Source organism: Necator americanus, chromosome X, assembly GCF_031761385.1.
Source record: "Necator americanus strain Aroian chromosome X, whole genome shotgun sequence".
Classification (NCBI taxonomy): domain Eukaryota; kingdom Metazoa; phylum Nematoda; class Chromadorea; order Rhabditida; family Ancylostomatidae; genus Necator; species Necator americanus.
In genome coordinates, this window is record NC_087376.1 from 31239549 (window position 1) to 31256891 (window position 17343).

The 17343-nt window shown below is 38.6% G+C and overlaps 5 protein-coding genes across 8 annotated transcripts in view; all 5 read right to left on the minus strand.

Annotated features, from left to right (window-relative positions):
- Positions 1-3571, minus strand: part of RB195_026042 (uncharacterized protein) — a gene marked incomplete at both ends in the record, with an annotated part of 43827 nt that extends 40256 nt beyond the window's left edge. For all 4 annotated transcript variants that reach the window (XM_064214413.1, XM_064214415.1, XM_064214414.1 and 1 more), the window contains 2 exons: positions 2462-2591; positions 3490-3571. In XM_064214413.1, coding sequence (XP_064070292.1) covers positions 2462-2591; positions 3490-3571 — 212 coding nt within the window. The remainder of the gene's footprint in view (positions 1-2461; positions 2592-3489) is intronic.
- A 5786-nt stretch (positions 3572-9357) lies between these two features.
- Positions 9358-10065, minus strand: RB195_026043 (uncharacterized protein; the record flags this gene model as incomplete). The annotated part of the gene is made up of 1 exon (XM_064214416.1): positions 9358-10065. The coding sequence occupies one exon, from the start codon at positions 10063-10065 to the stop codon at positions 9358-9360; it is 708 nt and encodes a 235-aa protein (XP_064070297.1).
- Positions 10066-10211: 146 nt separating this feature from the next.
- Positions 10212-10868, minus strand: RB195_026044 (uncharacterized protein; the record flags this gene model as incomplete). The annotated part of the gene is made up of 1 exon (XM_064214417.1): positions 10212-10868. One exon carries the CDS (start codon positions 10866-10868, stop codon positions 10212-10214), a length of 657 nt encoding a protein of 218 aa, XP_064070298.1.
- Positions 10869-10911: 43 nt separating this feature from the next.
- Positions 10912-11472, minus strand: RB195_026045 (uncharacterized protein; the record flags this gene model as incomplete). Its single annotated transcript, XM_064214418.1, has 1 exon — positions 10912-11472. The coding sequence occupies one exon, from the start codon at positions 11470-11472 to the stop codon at positions 10912-10914; it is 561 nt and encodes a 186-aa protein (XP_064070299.1).
- Positions 11473-11487: 15 nt separating this feature from the next.
- RB195_026046 (uncharacterized protein) lies at positions 11488-11688 on the minus strand (the record flags this gene model as incomplete). Its single annotated transcript, XM_064214419.1, has 1 exon — positions 11488-11688. One exon carries the CDS (start codon positions 11686-11688, stop codon positions 11488-11490), a length of 201 nt encoding a protein of 66 aa, XP_064070300.1.
- Positions 11689-17343: the final 5655 nt, after the last annotated feature.

Here is a 17343-nt window from a genome sequence, read left to right on the forward strand (position 1 = left end):
TCGTTTAATTTTTCAGAACTGACAGTACTGTGAATAGGTTTTTACATGCACAACTTTTTTTATAACCGTCGTATGTAGTGTAAATTGAGTCTAATGAGATAACGCGGTGGGAGTACAACTCGAATTGACGTCAATATTAATCAACTATCTCCTTTTCAGATGTTCAGATGTAGGTTGAAAACTCTTTCACATCTACAAAAAGAAAAAGATGAACTTGTAAGATATTTTTTTAGCATAGCATTAGCATTAGCATAGATCAATGTCTATCGGCAGTAGATTTGTAGATGTTTTTCCCGGCTTAACTCTTGTGATTTTTTTTTTGTGATCAGTTCGTTTTGAGGAGCAAATATTCTATCACCAAAGTTGTGGTCAAAAATGCACACGCTAAATCTCCAACAGTACTACAGGTTCTGTTCTACAAGCATATTTTTTATTAACAAGTTGGGATTCGTCATAACATTACTATTTTCATTGATCGTCATAAAAACATTCCCATTAATTCGGTATTTTCTTAAAGCAGCTGAACAGAAATCGCCAACCATAACACTAATGTGTTGGCTGTAGCGCAGATTACTAGGAATTAAAAAAGTAATAGTACTCATGAGGAAACTTGGAAAAAGAAAATAGTGGAAAGAGCCGATTAATCCAAAGAACTATGAATGTGTTCTCTCAAATATATGCAGCGAATCTATCGGCTTCTCTATACAAAGAATCTGGATCAGTTAAGATAATGAGCAGCTGTTGTAAACATATACAGAAATAATTACCAAATATTCAACCGATTCAAAGAAATGAGAAATTATGGTAAAGCACAGAGAAAATAAACATTAGCAAGTGAGTTGTATTCTTGGATCAAATCGAGGAAGTGATAGATACTATCCACTACTATTATGACCTTCCTGTTCTGGTCTTATCCACAAAAAAATAAAATATCGGTGAAAAGAAATTCTCGAGTTAGAGCAACACTGGAGAAAAACCACTCGATATGGAACATATCGGCGAGAAGAATGGGTGAAACAGTGAATTCAGGGAAATGGAGCTTTTAGGAGAATGGGAAACTATCGATTTCTCTCTACATGCATGACACCATTTCTTGCTTTCATGGCTTAAACATAAATATAGACGGAAGAGGATGGAATAAAAATATTGAAAAAACGTTAAAAATTACAAGTCGTAGGAAATAATCGAAAGAAAATTAGCTGACGAAAACCAGTTTTCTATGACAGATGAAAAGAGCTAATGAAACTCCAAAAAAAGAAATAAAAAATAAAAAAATGAAATGCGCCAATGGAGATGGTTATGGTTGAAACTTGGACCCTGTAGAATTGTCTTTCCATTTTTCTTTCATTTTTTCAAAATTTATCCAATTAAAAACTGTGCTCTTGCGAACTCTAAACTAAAGAAAAAAGTAAAAAAAAAGTCCACAAAAAGTATAAAAAACAAAAGTAGGTCATACGGTTTTACCCACAAGATAGATTATAAATAGAAGCCTGTTGCTATTTCTTTTTACGCCAAACATCACTTTCACATTCCTTTGACGTGTACGGTAATTGCTTCGGAAGTCTAAGAAAAATCCTACGCACTGAAACTATGCTTATGAATTTGGAAACAGTACAGGAAATATTTCTCACTGAATCTAGATCCGAACAGCCAAAGGGTAGTACCCCTCTTCAGCCACTAACTCTTAATCTAATCCATACTCTGAAGAAGTTCCACTTGTGTATGGATCTATTCGAGTTTGCAACTCATATTGGCTTTATAGGATGAGATATGGCTTCTAGCTCTATACATCAAACTCCTAGAGTTATTTCACTTTGGGATCTATAACAACGTGGTACAATGAATCCCTCTAACCTCTGCATGGTATCATTATTTATTTTAAGCTAATTAAAAATAACATTGACGTGTTCCCATGCGAGAAACGAGTAAAAACGCTTCAATCACTTAAATTATGAACTAGATTTTAATGGCAGTAGTCCTGTTTATGCAAAGTTTACGATGCATTGAAGATGTCCATTGTATGCAGTTATACAAGTTATACTAACCTGTCACGTCTTTTCCAACTGTAGCTGTAGTAAATAAGTTTCAGCGCATTTGGTGGACGATACGCGCGCATAGCGTCAGAAACCATTGTTAGTACTTATTCTTACAGTGAACAGTGGTCGTAGGAAGCGAGACAGGAATGTGACATCCTGCGAAATATCGCCGTGAATCCAGCAAAACGCCAACAGCAATCATCCAATTGTATAATTTGGCGTAATTTGGGTGACTGACTGATGCACATCGCACTCGTTCACGAACAAGTGCACCCCAATTCCAAATAGATTTTTTTTCCAATAAAACCATTACAAGTCAATATTCCATTACAACAATGGGAGATGTACAGCGTGACTAATTGCATGAAACCAGACAATCATTCAAAACCACTGTGGCTGTGGTTTTGTGCTGTAATTTTTTTTACCTAGGCAATGCCGGCCAAACGGCCATCTGTACCGCCTCTTTAATCATTTCTCCAGGTCTTGGCGGCCGTTCCTCGAATAGCTGATCTCCAGTGGAGATCTTTCTCGGATGTATAGGAGACGACAGCAGTTCTGAACAACTCCAAAGTAATTCGTTATTTTTATTATCGATATAATTGCAATGACATTCCTTCGTTAGCAGCCAGCGCCAGTGTTATAAGTTCTTCTCATGCTCAAAAAATGTTGTTCAGTAGTATTTGAGAAAAAAAATCAATCTTGTAATTATTCTACGAACATTCTACCAAAATCGACAATATATAAGCGTCATTGCTGTCTTATCAGAAAAGAAGTCATTAGTTATACTAAGTTGTACTCTATATAACTTTTAGAGTTATATAGAGTACAACTTGCGCTTTTTATGAAGTATACGAAGAGACGGATTGACTGCTTCCTTTTTGAAAGAATCCACACATAAGTGTACTCTATACACGATACACACTACTCTCCGGTCTACTTTATCCTTCATTTTATTAGAGAAGCAAATTACAAATATGTAGCAACAAAATGGTGTAAAAATCACGACATCTTTCATCTATATTCAAAATTACAAATCTATGTTCTCTGCGATGTTTCAAAAATCCTTACGAAATCATTCCGCGAGCGGAGGTGAATAGGTGAGTTGTAGTGAGTTATTTCAACGCTACTTTAAAAAGAATCCTTATAAATTGCAGCAAAAAATGAACAAAGCACTATTCGAAGACCCATTTGGATTTTACCATTTGTTGTTTATGTTGCCCTCAGATAAACAAACATCGAAATCTAGGTGACTACACGTCATTCTAATGTTCCCAGAATGAGCAAAAAAAATCATTTATTCACCCTTGGAAATATTTTACGTTTGAAGCTCCTCCGCATAAAATTAAAGTAAATTAATTAAATAAAGAGTAATCAGAAGATTTTCATGCAGCTTTTGCGCTCGGCTACTAGCGAACGAGCATATATAGCATGTAGACCCATACATATAACCTACCCGGTGCCGCAATCGGTATCATCCATGGTTGGAGACGATTGATCACAGGCAAATACCTGTGTGCTCCTCCACCTTCGTGCATGGAACTCGTTTCTTGTAATGTTTTTGTCTTTGAGAATCTCGTCGTAATGTAGTAGCGTTATGGACAAGCAGTGGAACTAGCGAAAGCAGAGAATGAACGCAGCAATATTCGCATCCGGAATCTCTACAGGAGTTTAGTTGTGTTTCCAGAAACACCTCATGAATAGATAATTACCAAAGAAACGAGCGAAAACAACGATCAGTGAGAGTATCGTGAGAAACTAATTAGCTAGGATGCTCTCTGTGTTATGCGCTTAGATGATCCTTGAGAGTGATATTGATGAACGAGGAGGGAGCGAACTCAGATCTTCCAAGATCTAAACATACACAGAAACGTCACATTGCCGTGTGAAAGTTGAATGCTCTAATATTCGGACAAACGAAGATATATGAAAGAGTTTTTGAAGTAATTGGCTTGGGCAATCGTTACGTAAAACATTGCAACTAACGCATTTGCAGTAATCAAAAAATCCAGAAAGCATATGACAAAGTTTCATTGTTGCTATTGAACTTTTCCAAGACAAAACTAGTAAAAGGCAGACAGAATCGTCCTACCACTTTGAAAAAATGTCAAACTGAGTTAGGTAAGGTGTTAAAGCGATAAGTCAAAAACAGTAATGTGTAAGAAAGAGATGGGAAAAAAAGTCAAACGGTGTAGATGAAGCGAGAATTGACACAGAAAAGCAAAATCTCAAAAAATGAAAACAAAAAAATGAAAGATGTTGGAATAAAAATGATGTTACAGATATGGTTAAAAATCGGAAAGAACTTTTCCCTGCAGTTTGAACAGCCAGAGCTGAAGCGATACCAAACCAATAGTCCAGCCTCCCAAAAATTTTCATTCCGAAGGGAAATTTGTTACGCGCTCTCCTACATATTCTCGCAGCTTAGACGTGGTCAACAAACATTTCATTAGACATTATCCGCTAGTTGCGTATATAGAGATTTCTTCATGGATTACAACAAAAATTCCCAGCATGTCCAAACGAATATTGATTACGAACGTTTCACATAAGGAGACTGTAATATATGTGAAGGAAAGAGGAAAGTGAAATACAATCTTCTCGCGAATATCTCAGAAAATATTGACAAAACGTTTTTTTTTTCTATTGAAGGACCACATATCATACATACATCCAGAAAGCTTGAGTACTTAGCAAGCCTTATCGAATAAATTAGCTCGCGGGTTGGGAAATAATTTGTAAGCACTTTTTTTTCAAAATTAAAAATGCACATGGAAACCAAGAGTCTTGACGAAATCTAAGATACCATTTTATAGAGAATTCTTCGCTCTGGGAAATATCTGAGGTTTTTTTTTATTGATTTTATTCATTCTTGTCTCTTTAGATCATTAAATTGGAGTGCGAGGGGGACAAGATGAAGCATTATCTACAACCTCTGTGTCTCCCTCCTAATTGAGGCGTTGAAACCGGCAAAACCACTCTTAAGATTTATGCTGAGCGCTGAATCGAGTAAGCCAAAAAATACTTTAAAAAGGAAAAAACTAAAGAAATAGCAGAAAAAACAAAATAACGTAAAATCAATATGATGTATTGAAAAACCTAATGAGTGATGGGTGGAAGACGCCGGGAATAATAGGAAAAACAAAAAGGAAAGGTGTACTATATTGATTCATTCGTAGTTGTTTTTTTTTTCTTTTGAAGAAGAGAAGGGGAGAAATGAATTTTTTTTTTATCAAAGCACGACATCTGGCCCGGTGTATGACTCAACCTTGGGTCAAAATTCTCAATTTTAAACCACGAAGACAAACAGCGGGTGGTTTTGCTTTTTTGCCTCTCAAAAACGGCAAAAAAAACGTCTTTATGAGGTAAAAGTGGAGAATCAAGTATATTAATTAAATGAGTTCATTGTAGTAGGAGTAGGGTTCTTTTCGCAATACGTCCATAAAAACTTTTATCTATGAGTAATTCGATCAGGGCGAAATACTTATTTAACTAAAACAACAAAACCAGAAGAAAAAAAAAGAAGAACCACTTTTACGGTGTCATTCAGTAACCGATCATAGTAACCGTTAATTGCTTATACGATCCCAAGAAAAATACCTGTAGAGGAGTCCAAGAAAAGTATGTGAAGAAAAGTGAGAGAGAAAAGTCACTAAGGATGCGGAGAACACCACAAAATGGTGAAATGTATCATTTCGCATCATTTTGTAGGAAATTGTAGGATTTCTTTGCTACGCAACGCTTGTCATTTCTAACAATCATTTTATAAAACTTTGGTTCTTTTACTATGTTCGTGTGCCGCAACAAACGGATTAATTCCAGCACACATTTTTTTTACGATAGTTTAAGTAAAAAGTATTTAAAAACCTATAACCCAAAATCTGTAGAATATATGTAACAGAAATAAATAGTAACGAGAAAATATAAAAATATATTTAACGGAAAGCTCAATTTGCACGGAAATCACTTCAAATTTTTGCAAATCTGCATACTACGTCTTTGCATAGATCTGCAACTGCTCGAGACTAATATGTCATACCCATACTGCCATCTTAACTGGTGCAAGTCCCAGTTTTTGTCATATTTATCGAAATTCAGGAGGTTGTAGCGCAGTAACAAGCGGTCCTCATTAGGTTTGTGCGGTCGACGTTTCGACAGCCCTGAAGCAAGCTAACACCTACATTGGGATTGTCTTCCGGGTTCGACATACTGATACCAGATCTGTTTGGGAGGATAGAAACATTGCCTCGACACATCGATTGACTCCCACTAGTCATTTTATGGGTCGCATACATTTTACATCAGATAAAGTTTTTATTTCTTTTTACTTTTGTTATTTCATTTTTATTTTTTATGCCTCGAAAGATGTTGAGGTTGGTGGAAGTTGTGATAAAAATGGTCGATCACGGTACTCTTAAAATTATGAAAAAAAAACCGATGAAACGGTAACTACGGATAGTGTGGATGTTCAGGGCAGAACATTAAATGATAAGGCTCTGTGTTTCGCATTCTTCCGCTGTAGTACAATTTAGGTGGAATACGTGGATTGCTCAGCCCCTTCTATCGTGGATGTTTGCAGAAATAGAAATCATGTCGTGATTTCCTTCATTTGAAGGGAAAGCCAACTACAATCTAAGACTTATTGCATTCTCCTTCTGCGTTGGTAACCTGGAGAATCAAATAGGTTCGGGATGGACCATTATCTCATTCAAAACGAGGATCTGCATGTCTTGTTTGAGAGATTTTCATACAGATTCTGGTCTTATATTACGCAAAACATGATTTCCGTAGGATAAAGCCGGATTTTGCACGACAGCTGTAAAGGAGATCAACATCATTGCAGTCTCCGAGTTACAGAAGGGATAAGGCGAAATTCTGTTGATAAGTGAATCCAAATGTATACTCTTTGTTTTCCATTGATTCGTTACCTCAAAAAAAATCAAGTTAACGAGGACAATTTGAAGTCCGCCTCTGCAACAGGAAACTCTTCATCTTGTCATTCACAAGCGACAGCCGAAATTACGTCAGTCGGATGTCGTTTGGGCATTGAATATGAGGACAAAAAACCCCAGAGTAAAAAAATGAACTCGTTGGCTGTGCGCTCATATTCACTGAAGCATAAATTTTGAAGCCTGCATTTGACTTGGACATCAAATAAAAAGAACTATTTTCGAGCAAATCCCGCAACAACAAAAAAAAACAGTTGGCCACGCTACTCAAATCGTGTCTGCAAAGACAAGAAGAGCGACATTAAAGTACAAAGTTCTCTAGTTTCAAATTTTCACTTCGTTTCCCAAAACGGTACATACATCAGAAATGAGAAAAACAACATTGTTCAGAACTATGCAATATTTTCAAGTAGTAAAACAAGAGAATATCCGAAGCCGTAAATGGACGATGAGGTGCTTCTTTGCTTCCATTTACATATTTGCATTTGTGATCACTTAGAACACCAAACACATCATAGGAATGTATCCGAGAGTTCATATTTGTGCGAAAAAAAATCATCCCATATCACTTGATACATAATCAGTAGTTATAGTATGACAACGATGTCGTTACAAAAATTTAAATAAAATGAAAGCATTACTGTTTCAAGTATTATGCTATTAAAATGGAAATAAGTAAGGCCCACGAAGATCTCTTTTTTTTGCCTGAAATCTGACGAGAGTCCCCGAACGTAGGGCTAGTATAGCTGGAGACGGTCGTCCACATACCGGTATCAAAGCGAATTTGAAAAAAGCAAAGTAGTCAGATTGGTAGGGAAAAAAGGGAGCGCAACGATGATGTAAACAAAGATGAAAGCAACAAGACTAGTGGCAAGAATACAATACTATTATGCATTAACATTGAAAAACCGACGATGAGTGAGGGTGCGACACCGTCGGCCACCGTCGCTTACTCTTAACTTGTCACAGAATGGAAATTCAAGAACAATTTACACATAATTAGATTCTTCTTATTGAGATCCACCCAAAAACTGGCATATCGTTGAGAAGGGAGCAAAATGACGCAAATATTCGCCAAAGAGCAATAATTGGAACCCAACATACTCTGATTACATTTGGTCCGAACATCAAGAGATTGTTAGAGGAGGGCAATTGAGGTGGTTGATTCGTTATTTTTTAAAACTCATTTGTGTGAGTTTCTATTATTGTGTAAAACTGCAGTTAGTCCTTATTTTGAACCCGTGTAGCAAGGAAAGAAGTTAACAAAGAGGCCCAAAAATCACTATTGAGCACAACTACATCCGAATTTTGTGGAACTTTATTGCATATGATGAAACGATTTTCTTCCGTACACAAGAGCAGTGCAAAGTTTAAAAATTCCATTTTTCGTTCTTTTGATTTCATTTCATCTCTACTTTGCACCTCTTTTAATCTCCAGAACAGAGTTCAAATTAAACAAGCCTAAGCGAGGCTCTTAAAACACATAATGTACTTTAGTTTACAAGGCTGGCTTCGCTCTGAATAGATTTTCTTGCTTTCTTATAGCACCGCCTTTTCAAAATTTCCGTTTGTAAGGAAGAATATGATATTTTCAGATTGATTTTATGCAACTATTTCAATATCATTGCTCATTAATTTACACAAACCTGAGTTCGCCACAGCGTTTCGAGTTGAATGATATCGTTTTGAAAACTATTTGAGATTCTTTATTTCTATGATTAGACTCCACGGCCCAGCTATTTATCGGGTCAGCTTATTTTTGGGACATGGCACTCCATCCGGGTCTCGCCTATTGCACCATCGGCGGTCACTGCATAGGAAGAAAATATTATGCGAATGTCAAATCCACATTTTGTTCCCGGAAATTTCGATATGTATACAGAAGAAAAAAGTAATAGAACTTTTCACTGTCAATATGCTAATTTCAATTAATTTCACTACCAATAAACCAATATTATCCTCCACTGTTGGATTTATTACTGAGAGCTGGGAGGCTCGTTTTTACGGGATGTATTCGTAGTTAGAGTCAATTTTGAAACAACAACAACAATTAATTATCTAAAAAAAGAGAAATGGTGATCATTGTCGGAATTACATATACAACACAAAGCAGAAAACAGTTTAAATCTCATCGCATTACTTCACAGGTGAACTGGAACGATCATTAATTAAATGACAAATGATTAATGATTGTGTAATATTTGCAAAAGATTGATTCACAATTTTTCCGGGACAAAAATATGTAAAGTCCGCATAAATTTTGTCTTTCAACGCAACAATGCGACAGTCAGTGGCTATTGCCGATGGTGCAATTGGCTGGTCACCCTAGAATGAGGTGCGAAAATAGTCGGCCCGCCGAGTCTTGATCACCTTGATCACCTTGACTCCCGTTGATCTTCGAACCGGTCGAGCGGGCGCCAGTAATTCTTCCATTTGTCCCGGTCGCGTGCCAGAGTAGCCCAGTGGTTCCTCCTTTCGCGTGGGACGCGAAGAGCATCATACTTTTCTTTGAAGGACTTCGTGAAGAAATCTGACCATCGGGTCGGCGGTCTTCCTGTAGTGCGCTTAATATCGCGGGCAACCCAGTCGCTCACGGCTCTGGTCCAACGGTTGTCGTTAAAGTGCATCACGTGTCCGGCCCACCTTATTTTACTTTCCTTGGCAAACGCGGCGGCGTCTCTAATCTTCGATCGCTGACGTAGGAGAGAACTTCGAATCCCGTCCCTCACTTGCGTGAAACGGGATACTCCTAGCATCACTCTCTCAATTGCGCGTTCAATGACGCTCACCGCGTTTTCTTCCTGCTTGCGAAATGCCCAGGTTTCCGAAGCATAGGTCAACGCAGGAAGTACGGTGGTGTTGAAGAGGTGAGCACGGAGCCGGGTGTTCCTGGTCTTCTTCACTACATCCTCGATGCTCTTGTACGCTCCCCAAGCCGCTCGTCTCCTCCTGCCCAGCTCGGGGGTCAGGTCGTTCATCATGTTCAATTCCCGACCCAGATAAACATAGCTGGTGCATTCGGATATGTTCGTTCCGTTGAGCGTGGATGGGGCATCCGAGACCCATCCGCTCCGCATGAACATCGTCTTGTCTAGATTCAGCTAAAGACCGATGCATTCACATGTTTCGTCGGATTCGGTCAGCATTCGTTCCGCTTGGCTGATGCTAGGTGTTATCAGTACGATGTCATCAGCAAAGCGCAAATGGTGTAGCTGCAGACCGTCGACCTTCACTCCCATGTCGTCCCATTCCGCATTGCGTTTTCGAGGGTGGCTGTGAATATTTTGGGTGAGATTGTATCACCCTGTCGGACTCCCCTCTTCACGTCAATGATGATGTTCTTGTAGAATGGCGAAATTCCGGTCGTGAAGTTACTGTACAACTCTCGAAGTACCTTTATGTACTGAGTAGGGACGCGTTGGTTGTCCAAGGCTTCCACGACCGCTTCCGTCTCAACTGAGTCGAAGGCCTTCTTTAAGTCGATGAAGATGAGACAGAGCGGCATCTTGTACTCTCGTGATACCTCGATGAGTTTCGAAACAGTGTGAATGTGGTCAATCGTGCTGAATCTTTTTCGAAACCCTGCTTGCTCGCATGGCTGTCCTTCATCCAAGACTTTTTCAATCCTATTAAGGATCACTCTTGTAAAGAGCTTGTAGATGAAGGACAGTAGGCAGATTGGACGATAGTCGCCGATGTCATGTGGATCTCCCTTTTTATACAACAACACGGTGTTGCTGGTCTTCCACTGTTTAGGAACCTTGCATTCCGCCAGATAACGTGTAAAGAGCCTCGCCAGGGTGTTGATGAGTACTGGCGGAAGACTCACCAGGTGTTCTGGTCTTATTCTGTCGGGACCGGGTGCCGTACGATTTCTTACCGACATGATAGCATGTCGTAATTCGAACGGGAGGACCTCCCCGTGCTGCTCAACGTTGGCGTATCAGCTCAAGAGTTTCAAGAGGCAGGCGTCTCTTGGTGGTTTTAGAACTCTCAGCCTTCTTCGCGCAGTCGTGAAGGTGTTCAACGAGCCGGTCATATTCCTCGTCGATGTTGTCCATTGCGGAATCTTCCCAAAAGCCGGCTAACGCAGCGACGTCCGTCAGGCAGAACCTTTTATTGACGATGATGTGGTCTATTTCATTACGGTACCCTCCACCGGGTGACTCCCACGTCCAGCATAGAGAGGAGGGCTTCTGGAATTGCGAGTTCCCATGGATGGTCTTAGTCGTCATGATGAACTCGGAGAGCCTCTCCCCCTGGTCGTTCCATTGTAGGCCGTGGGTCCCGATGTGAAGTTCCTCCGGCGTTCTTCTTGGGTCAACTTTGGCGTTGAAATCGCCAATTATGACCTTGTAGAAGGCATGATCTTCTCGGTAGAACTTCTCCAGGTCCATATAGAAAGCTTCGACTTCTTCTTCATCGTAGCTTGATGTTGAAGCGTAATCGACGAAGATAGTCAAAGTTGGTATTGGACCACATCTTCTCATCCGCAGACGTCCGATTCAGGTCGTAAGTTGTTCGAAAGAGTCGATGTTCTTTGCCATACTCGTGTTGACAAGGACGCCGACTCCTCCAACACCTCTACTGTCGCATGTTCCTAAGAACACTTCTTCTCCAATTTCATATACGGCGTTGAGAGGGTGACGTCGTCTCGTCTCGGTCAGTCCGATGACGTCGTACTTGATCTTCTTGGCTTGCATCATCAGGCCGCTTCGATGGCAGCTTCCGATGCAAGCGTACGTGCGTTATAAGTGCAGATCGCCATTCTAGCCCTTTTCCGTTTTGGTAGCCTACATAACTCCTGCAACCCCGTCCTACCTGGCGCTACCGTACCAGGCTTTCCTTCGGAATCAGGAGACTCTTTTCTATCACAGTGTTTTGCGTGAAATTTTAAAACCCATGGGCAGGTTGCAAGCCTCTAGTCCCATGAGTTTCTGCGAGAACTTCCGCTCTCCCGGAGTGGACATGTGGAGCTTATTTGTTGGAGGCGACTCCAAACCGCCTCCCTTGCACCTCCCAGTCACTTGATTGCAGGCTTTTGGCCGGACCGACGTGCGGGATACAAGGATGTCATTAGTCAGTCCTGGCTCAGCAGAAACAGGGAGTCCATCCCCTGAATCCACCTGCGCCTCTGGGCAAGCACAAGGTCGCTTTTGGTCTGCGATTAGCCCCCTATCCGCCACGCGGGGACGCGCCACGTAGCCTCGCGACTAACCGACTGTGATCCCTCTAGTGAGGAAGATCCGTGGCCGCCGAATCTAATGATGGTAAATAAAAAATTTCGAATGATTTTGAAAATGATACCTTCAACTCGCAATGCTGGAGGAAACAAAATTTCTTGTATGTTATTGAGCATAATATTGAATTTGAAAATTCAAAAATATCATATTCTTCTAAAATTCTTACTATTTTTTGAATTCTTATTTTCATATTCTTCTAAAACTAAAATACATTATGCATTTTAAGAGCACTGCTCGGATTTACTCAATTTGAACTCTGTTCTAGAGAATAACGAAGATAAAAAACGGAGATGAAATGAAATAAAAAGAATGAAAAATGGGATTTTCAAAGTTTGCGCTGCTCAAGCGTACGAAAGAAGTTCGCAGTCATGTTGACTAGTAAGAAGAGCTACGAAACCAAAACAAACAAGAAAAAAATTGATCCACGTCCAACAATGCCAGTGGAATGGTTTATTTTATTCACTGATTCATGGAAAAAAGTGAAATTTATAAGAAATTGACGGGAACTCCTTCAGTTGTAATCAAGAAAATTAAATCCTCTTAGCTCAACTACTTAATTTTATTGTAACATATTCCGAAAGGGGTTCACATCTCTTTCAAGCCACGGTAAAATCACTTTTAACTCAGGATCAAGGACTAAAGTTGGTGTCCAATAAATAACAATAATTATTCTAAGAATTTCTAGCAAACGATATTGCTTTAAAAAGAGAGTAAAGTGTAATGTCTAGCCGAGGGAATGATTAAACTGAACTGTTAGAATTTTAATTTATCATCTATATTCCTATTACACGTTTAGCACCTCTTTCTTGGTATGAGTTCGTGTTTAGTGAGGAAAAAAAACTCGTCAGTGTTCGGTAATCACACAGTTGCAATTCACTTTTGGTGGGCTGTATGAAACAGAATCCTATAGGGGAAGGAATTCAGAATAGTTTCTGTCTAGAATGTAATTTTATAGTTTAGCCGCTATCTATTTCAGCTCGGAAGAATTTCTACGGTAGCTGATTATGGCAGCTTAAACACGTGCTCAATTGCGAAGCGCATCCAAAAAATGGACAAAATCCTATTCGTTCGAAGAGTAGCTCTGTAAAAATCTGTTCCACATGTAGCTGATATTTTTGATATTCATAGCCTTTTCTAGTAGAGTTTGTTAAAATGGAAGATGCATAAATATTCAGAAAAAAAAACGGTTCGCTATAGTATTCATAGACAACAAAAAAATCCTCCATGCAAAACGTCCAGAAACCCTTTGGCTTCTGTCAACGGTAAAGTAAGTCAAGAAGAAAAAATTCACGAAAAACAAGGAAAGGATGTGGATTCCGCATCAGTAATGAACTACACTAATATATGAACAATACTATACAAAAAATATTTAACGTTAGTAGGAAACACGGCGATAGCACTATGTGCTACGTTGACAACTCGTCATAAAGCCAGCACGTAATTGAAACGTCGACGCTTCGGTTGTTGGCTTCGTGTGCATGTCCTGGTCAGCAAACAATTATCGTCAAAAGAAATACTCATCTATTTAATCATTATCGGTAAATAAATTATATCGGACTGGTTCAGTGAACACCTCGGAGGGCATGAACCAACCATTGAAGGAGTCCAGTGCTTATACTCTACATTTATAACCACGGATGCCCACTTTGTGTTAGGTTGTCAGTTAGGGGAATGGCGCTTGACGAACATAGCATGTTTCGTGGCAATCACATATCATGGATGGGCGGACATTGTTTGTTTGTTTGTGTGTGTGTGTTGTGCCGTCTTATGATACGAGAAAGCTGAACGTTTCTTTGGATATCCTGAACCAAATATTTACTAAAATTTCTACGCTTACAAAGCAGTTTATCCTTCAGAAAGTGAAAGAGAATGGTTGCACTTGGGTGTTTTTTTCCTCAGGTACAAGTTCAGACCTCTTGAAATCCCCTTTCCGACATGCTCTAACTGTTTCCTGTTGAGAAAAAAACCATTCCAGTGCGAGCTCAGAAAAGCTCAAGCAAAACCTTTGCGAGAAATCTGAACTCCTACATGTTCATTTATAATGTAAGGTGTTAGTTTTCAGAACGATAGAACTATATATATATATATATATATATATTTCTATGATGCTAGAAAAAAAAAAACTTGCAACAGGCACTTGGAAGCATGGAAGACTATTCATGTGGAAGTAATTGGAGCGTTATATCCAGAATTATTAAACACCAAGATTCAGGTAACTAGAAATAGCTTAGCCACGATATGAACAACTGTTTTTATTTTAGCATGCAGGTATTTTTTAGTTTGAATTTAACGACAACTTGTTATGAAAATTAATTATTTTACAAAAAATTAACTAGTAATTTATAGTTTTGTATGTAGGCGATAATGATACATGGTGTATATTGGGACTAATTAGCAATTGATACGGATAGCACAATAAACATTACTTTGTAAAATTCTGCTTGCCAACTTCATGATTATGCAAAAATAGTGGAGCAGAATGCGGCTGTAAACGGTTTTCATTGACTCAAAACTTTCAGGCAACTTGAAAAGAAAAGAAAAGTCAATGATTTTCAACAGCGTTTGAGTACTCGTACAAAAAAAAGCACTAGGGATTTTTTTTAACCTCCTAGGGAATTCAGAAATTTATGTGCAGCCCTAATCCCTAAATCTCACTCGTTATCGAGAAATGAAACTATTTTCTATCATTACATTTAGTTTGAAGATACGACTTCTAAAAGGTAGGAGAACAAAGAAAATTTAGTCTACATCATTTAAATTTATCCACACCTAAGTATGTACTACACTACAGAAAATAAAAGGAAGTACATTCAAAATTACCGAATGCTCTGAGTAGAAAAGGATCTCGGGTGAATGATGCATTCCTCAAATGAGAAACATTAACCATAGAAGCCCCGTCAGCCATAGAAGTCAAAATGACTGCGATTATGACGATAGAAATTTGAAATGAATAGAATTTGAATTCCCAGAAAAATCTAAGAGTTTTATATGCGATGAAACCATTAAAATGTTCATGGCAGATAAATTCTTAACTGATGCTCACAGTAAGCTTTGCTATTTCGGTATTCATCAGGATTGATAGCTCGATTCAGGAGCCTGCGTCAAGAAAAACATATAAATACACAGGTATGGAACAGATTTCCACTTGATATTTGAGTTTTAGTATCGAAAGAAATAGGAAACCTAAAAACAAGGAAATAAAATTCCCTGTGATAGCTTCACATATGTAGTTCATTTATAAATATGCTTAAAAATCATTAATTGTAGTGCAGAGCAGTTACCAAGACGACTAAATTTCACAATTAAAAGAAAATTGAGCTAACTACGAACCAACGCTTAAATATTTCACAAGAAGCGATGAATAATCCTCATAAGAAATTTTCTTCCGGAAGAGAAAACTGACTTGTAGTAATGATTTACGAGAAAGTGTTAGAAGTCTGACACAAAGATGAGATCTAATAAAATCCTAGGCAGTACTCACTTATAAATGATAGCCCAGGATTTGCCAAAAATATATTAAAAACGAAGTTTTTTTTACTTGTATTTTAAACCATAAATTGCGAACGTCATACTATAAAAATAAGCTCAAAATGAGCAGGAACAGTTTTTCATGGAAACAAGCACCACACTTTCGTACTCATAATTAATTAAGAATAAAAAGTGAAAAATAGAAACTCATCGGACTAGCAATTACACAGACGAAGTTTCTTCTTTCGTGGTGACACTGAGGATAACTATGGATATCTGGCACATAGTGCATAGTATACGTAGCACTTCTACAACTAACTTATCAGCTTGTTCTAGGCTTTTGCCAGTAAAACTAAAATTCATTAATTCTAAACGACCCTACAAACAGCCATGACACATTGATGGCTAAAAAATCGGGCAGACTGGAAACAATGTCTTGCCTACAGTAGTTCTCATTAATCACTAAATGAATTCCGTTGGGAACTCAAGGATCAGAAGGCCAAAGGGAACCTATTCAAGTCAAATTGCGGTCGTTATGGAAATAAATACGTAGGAAAGACTCGCTGGATTTTATGCTCCGAAACAGCGGCCAAGTACAGAAAACAAAAAGCGACACCACAGAGCTGCGAAATACGATTTCCTCGGTGGAAATTTCAATAGTAAGCGAGCCAGGATAATGCTTCAACGACAACATGGCGTCAATCGCATTCTTTGCATGCGAGAGCTGACAACGAGAAATAGAATAGAATATTCTGGAACAGACGTATACGCATCTGCGACAGTGAGTATGTTCAGAAGTGAAAGTTACTGGATATGTATGTTCATCAACTGCGCATAATTATATATGTGTGGTATATTATGAATGCTGTAACGTGGTCGTTTCTGGCCGAATCGAATTAACACATGCATTAATTAGAGGCGTAGAGCATTCGTCGGACCAACACAAAAACATGGATCGGCCGTGGGTCTCGTTGTGGACGCCGTTGTTCAGCGTTAAATTGGCAACTAGAGTAGCGGATGAGCGCGCAATTTGGATCATTTTCATTCATCACAATTCATGGTTGAAAGTGAAGCGTGGAATGCGCCTAATTGTGGATTTGAGACGCGTCATCGTTCTTAGCAAATCGAATTCGAAAAATTTGCTCTTTACTCCGACCACATACGCACAAACAAACACAGCAACGCTGTAGACAAACTATCATGAGAATCCACGAAGGAAAAAAAATGGGACTGCTATTTGACGCAGAGATTCGCGAATTGCTTCAGACTACTGCAATACTCGACATAATAACACTCACTTGGATACGACCTGTTGTTTTTTGTAGATAGCATTATGGATTCAGAGCAAATATACATGGACATATTTCGTAGCATAATTCATGTGATACAAAATTACAATCTAGCTAATCTTTACATGTGGATTATTTGAAATGAATTTAATTTTCATTTGTTATAATTTTTTTTCGAATGAATACACATGGTTCATCTTCCATCTAAATCTGCAGATGTTTGAAGCGACATTTATGGAGGTCCTAGTTCTCATTAAGTTGACCAACATGATCACAAACGTGATCAACGTGATGATTTTTGGTGATTTCAGAAAGATGATGATTCTTCCAGCATTTTCAGCTCTTCTTCAAGAAAAATTTC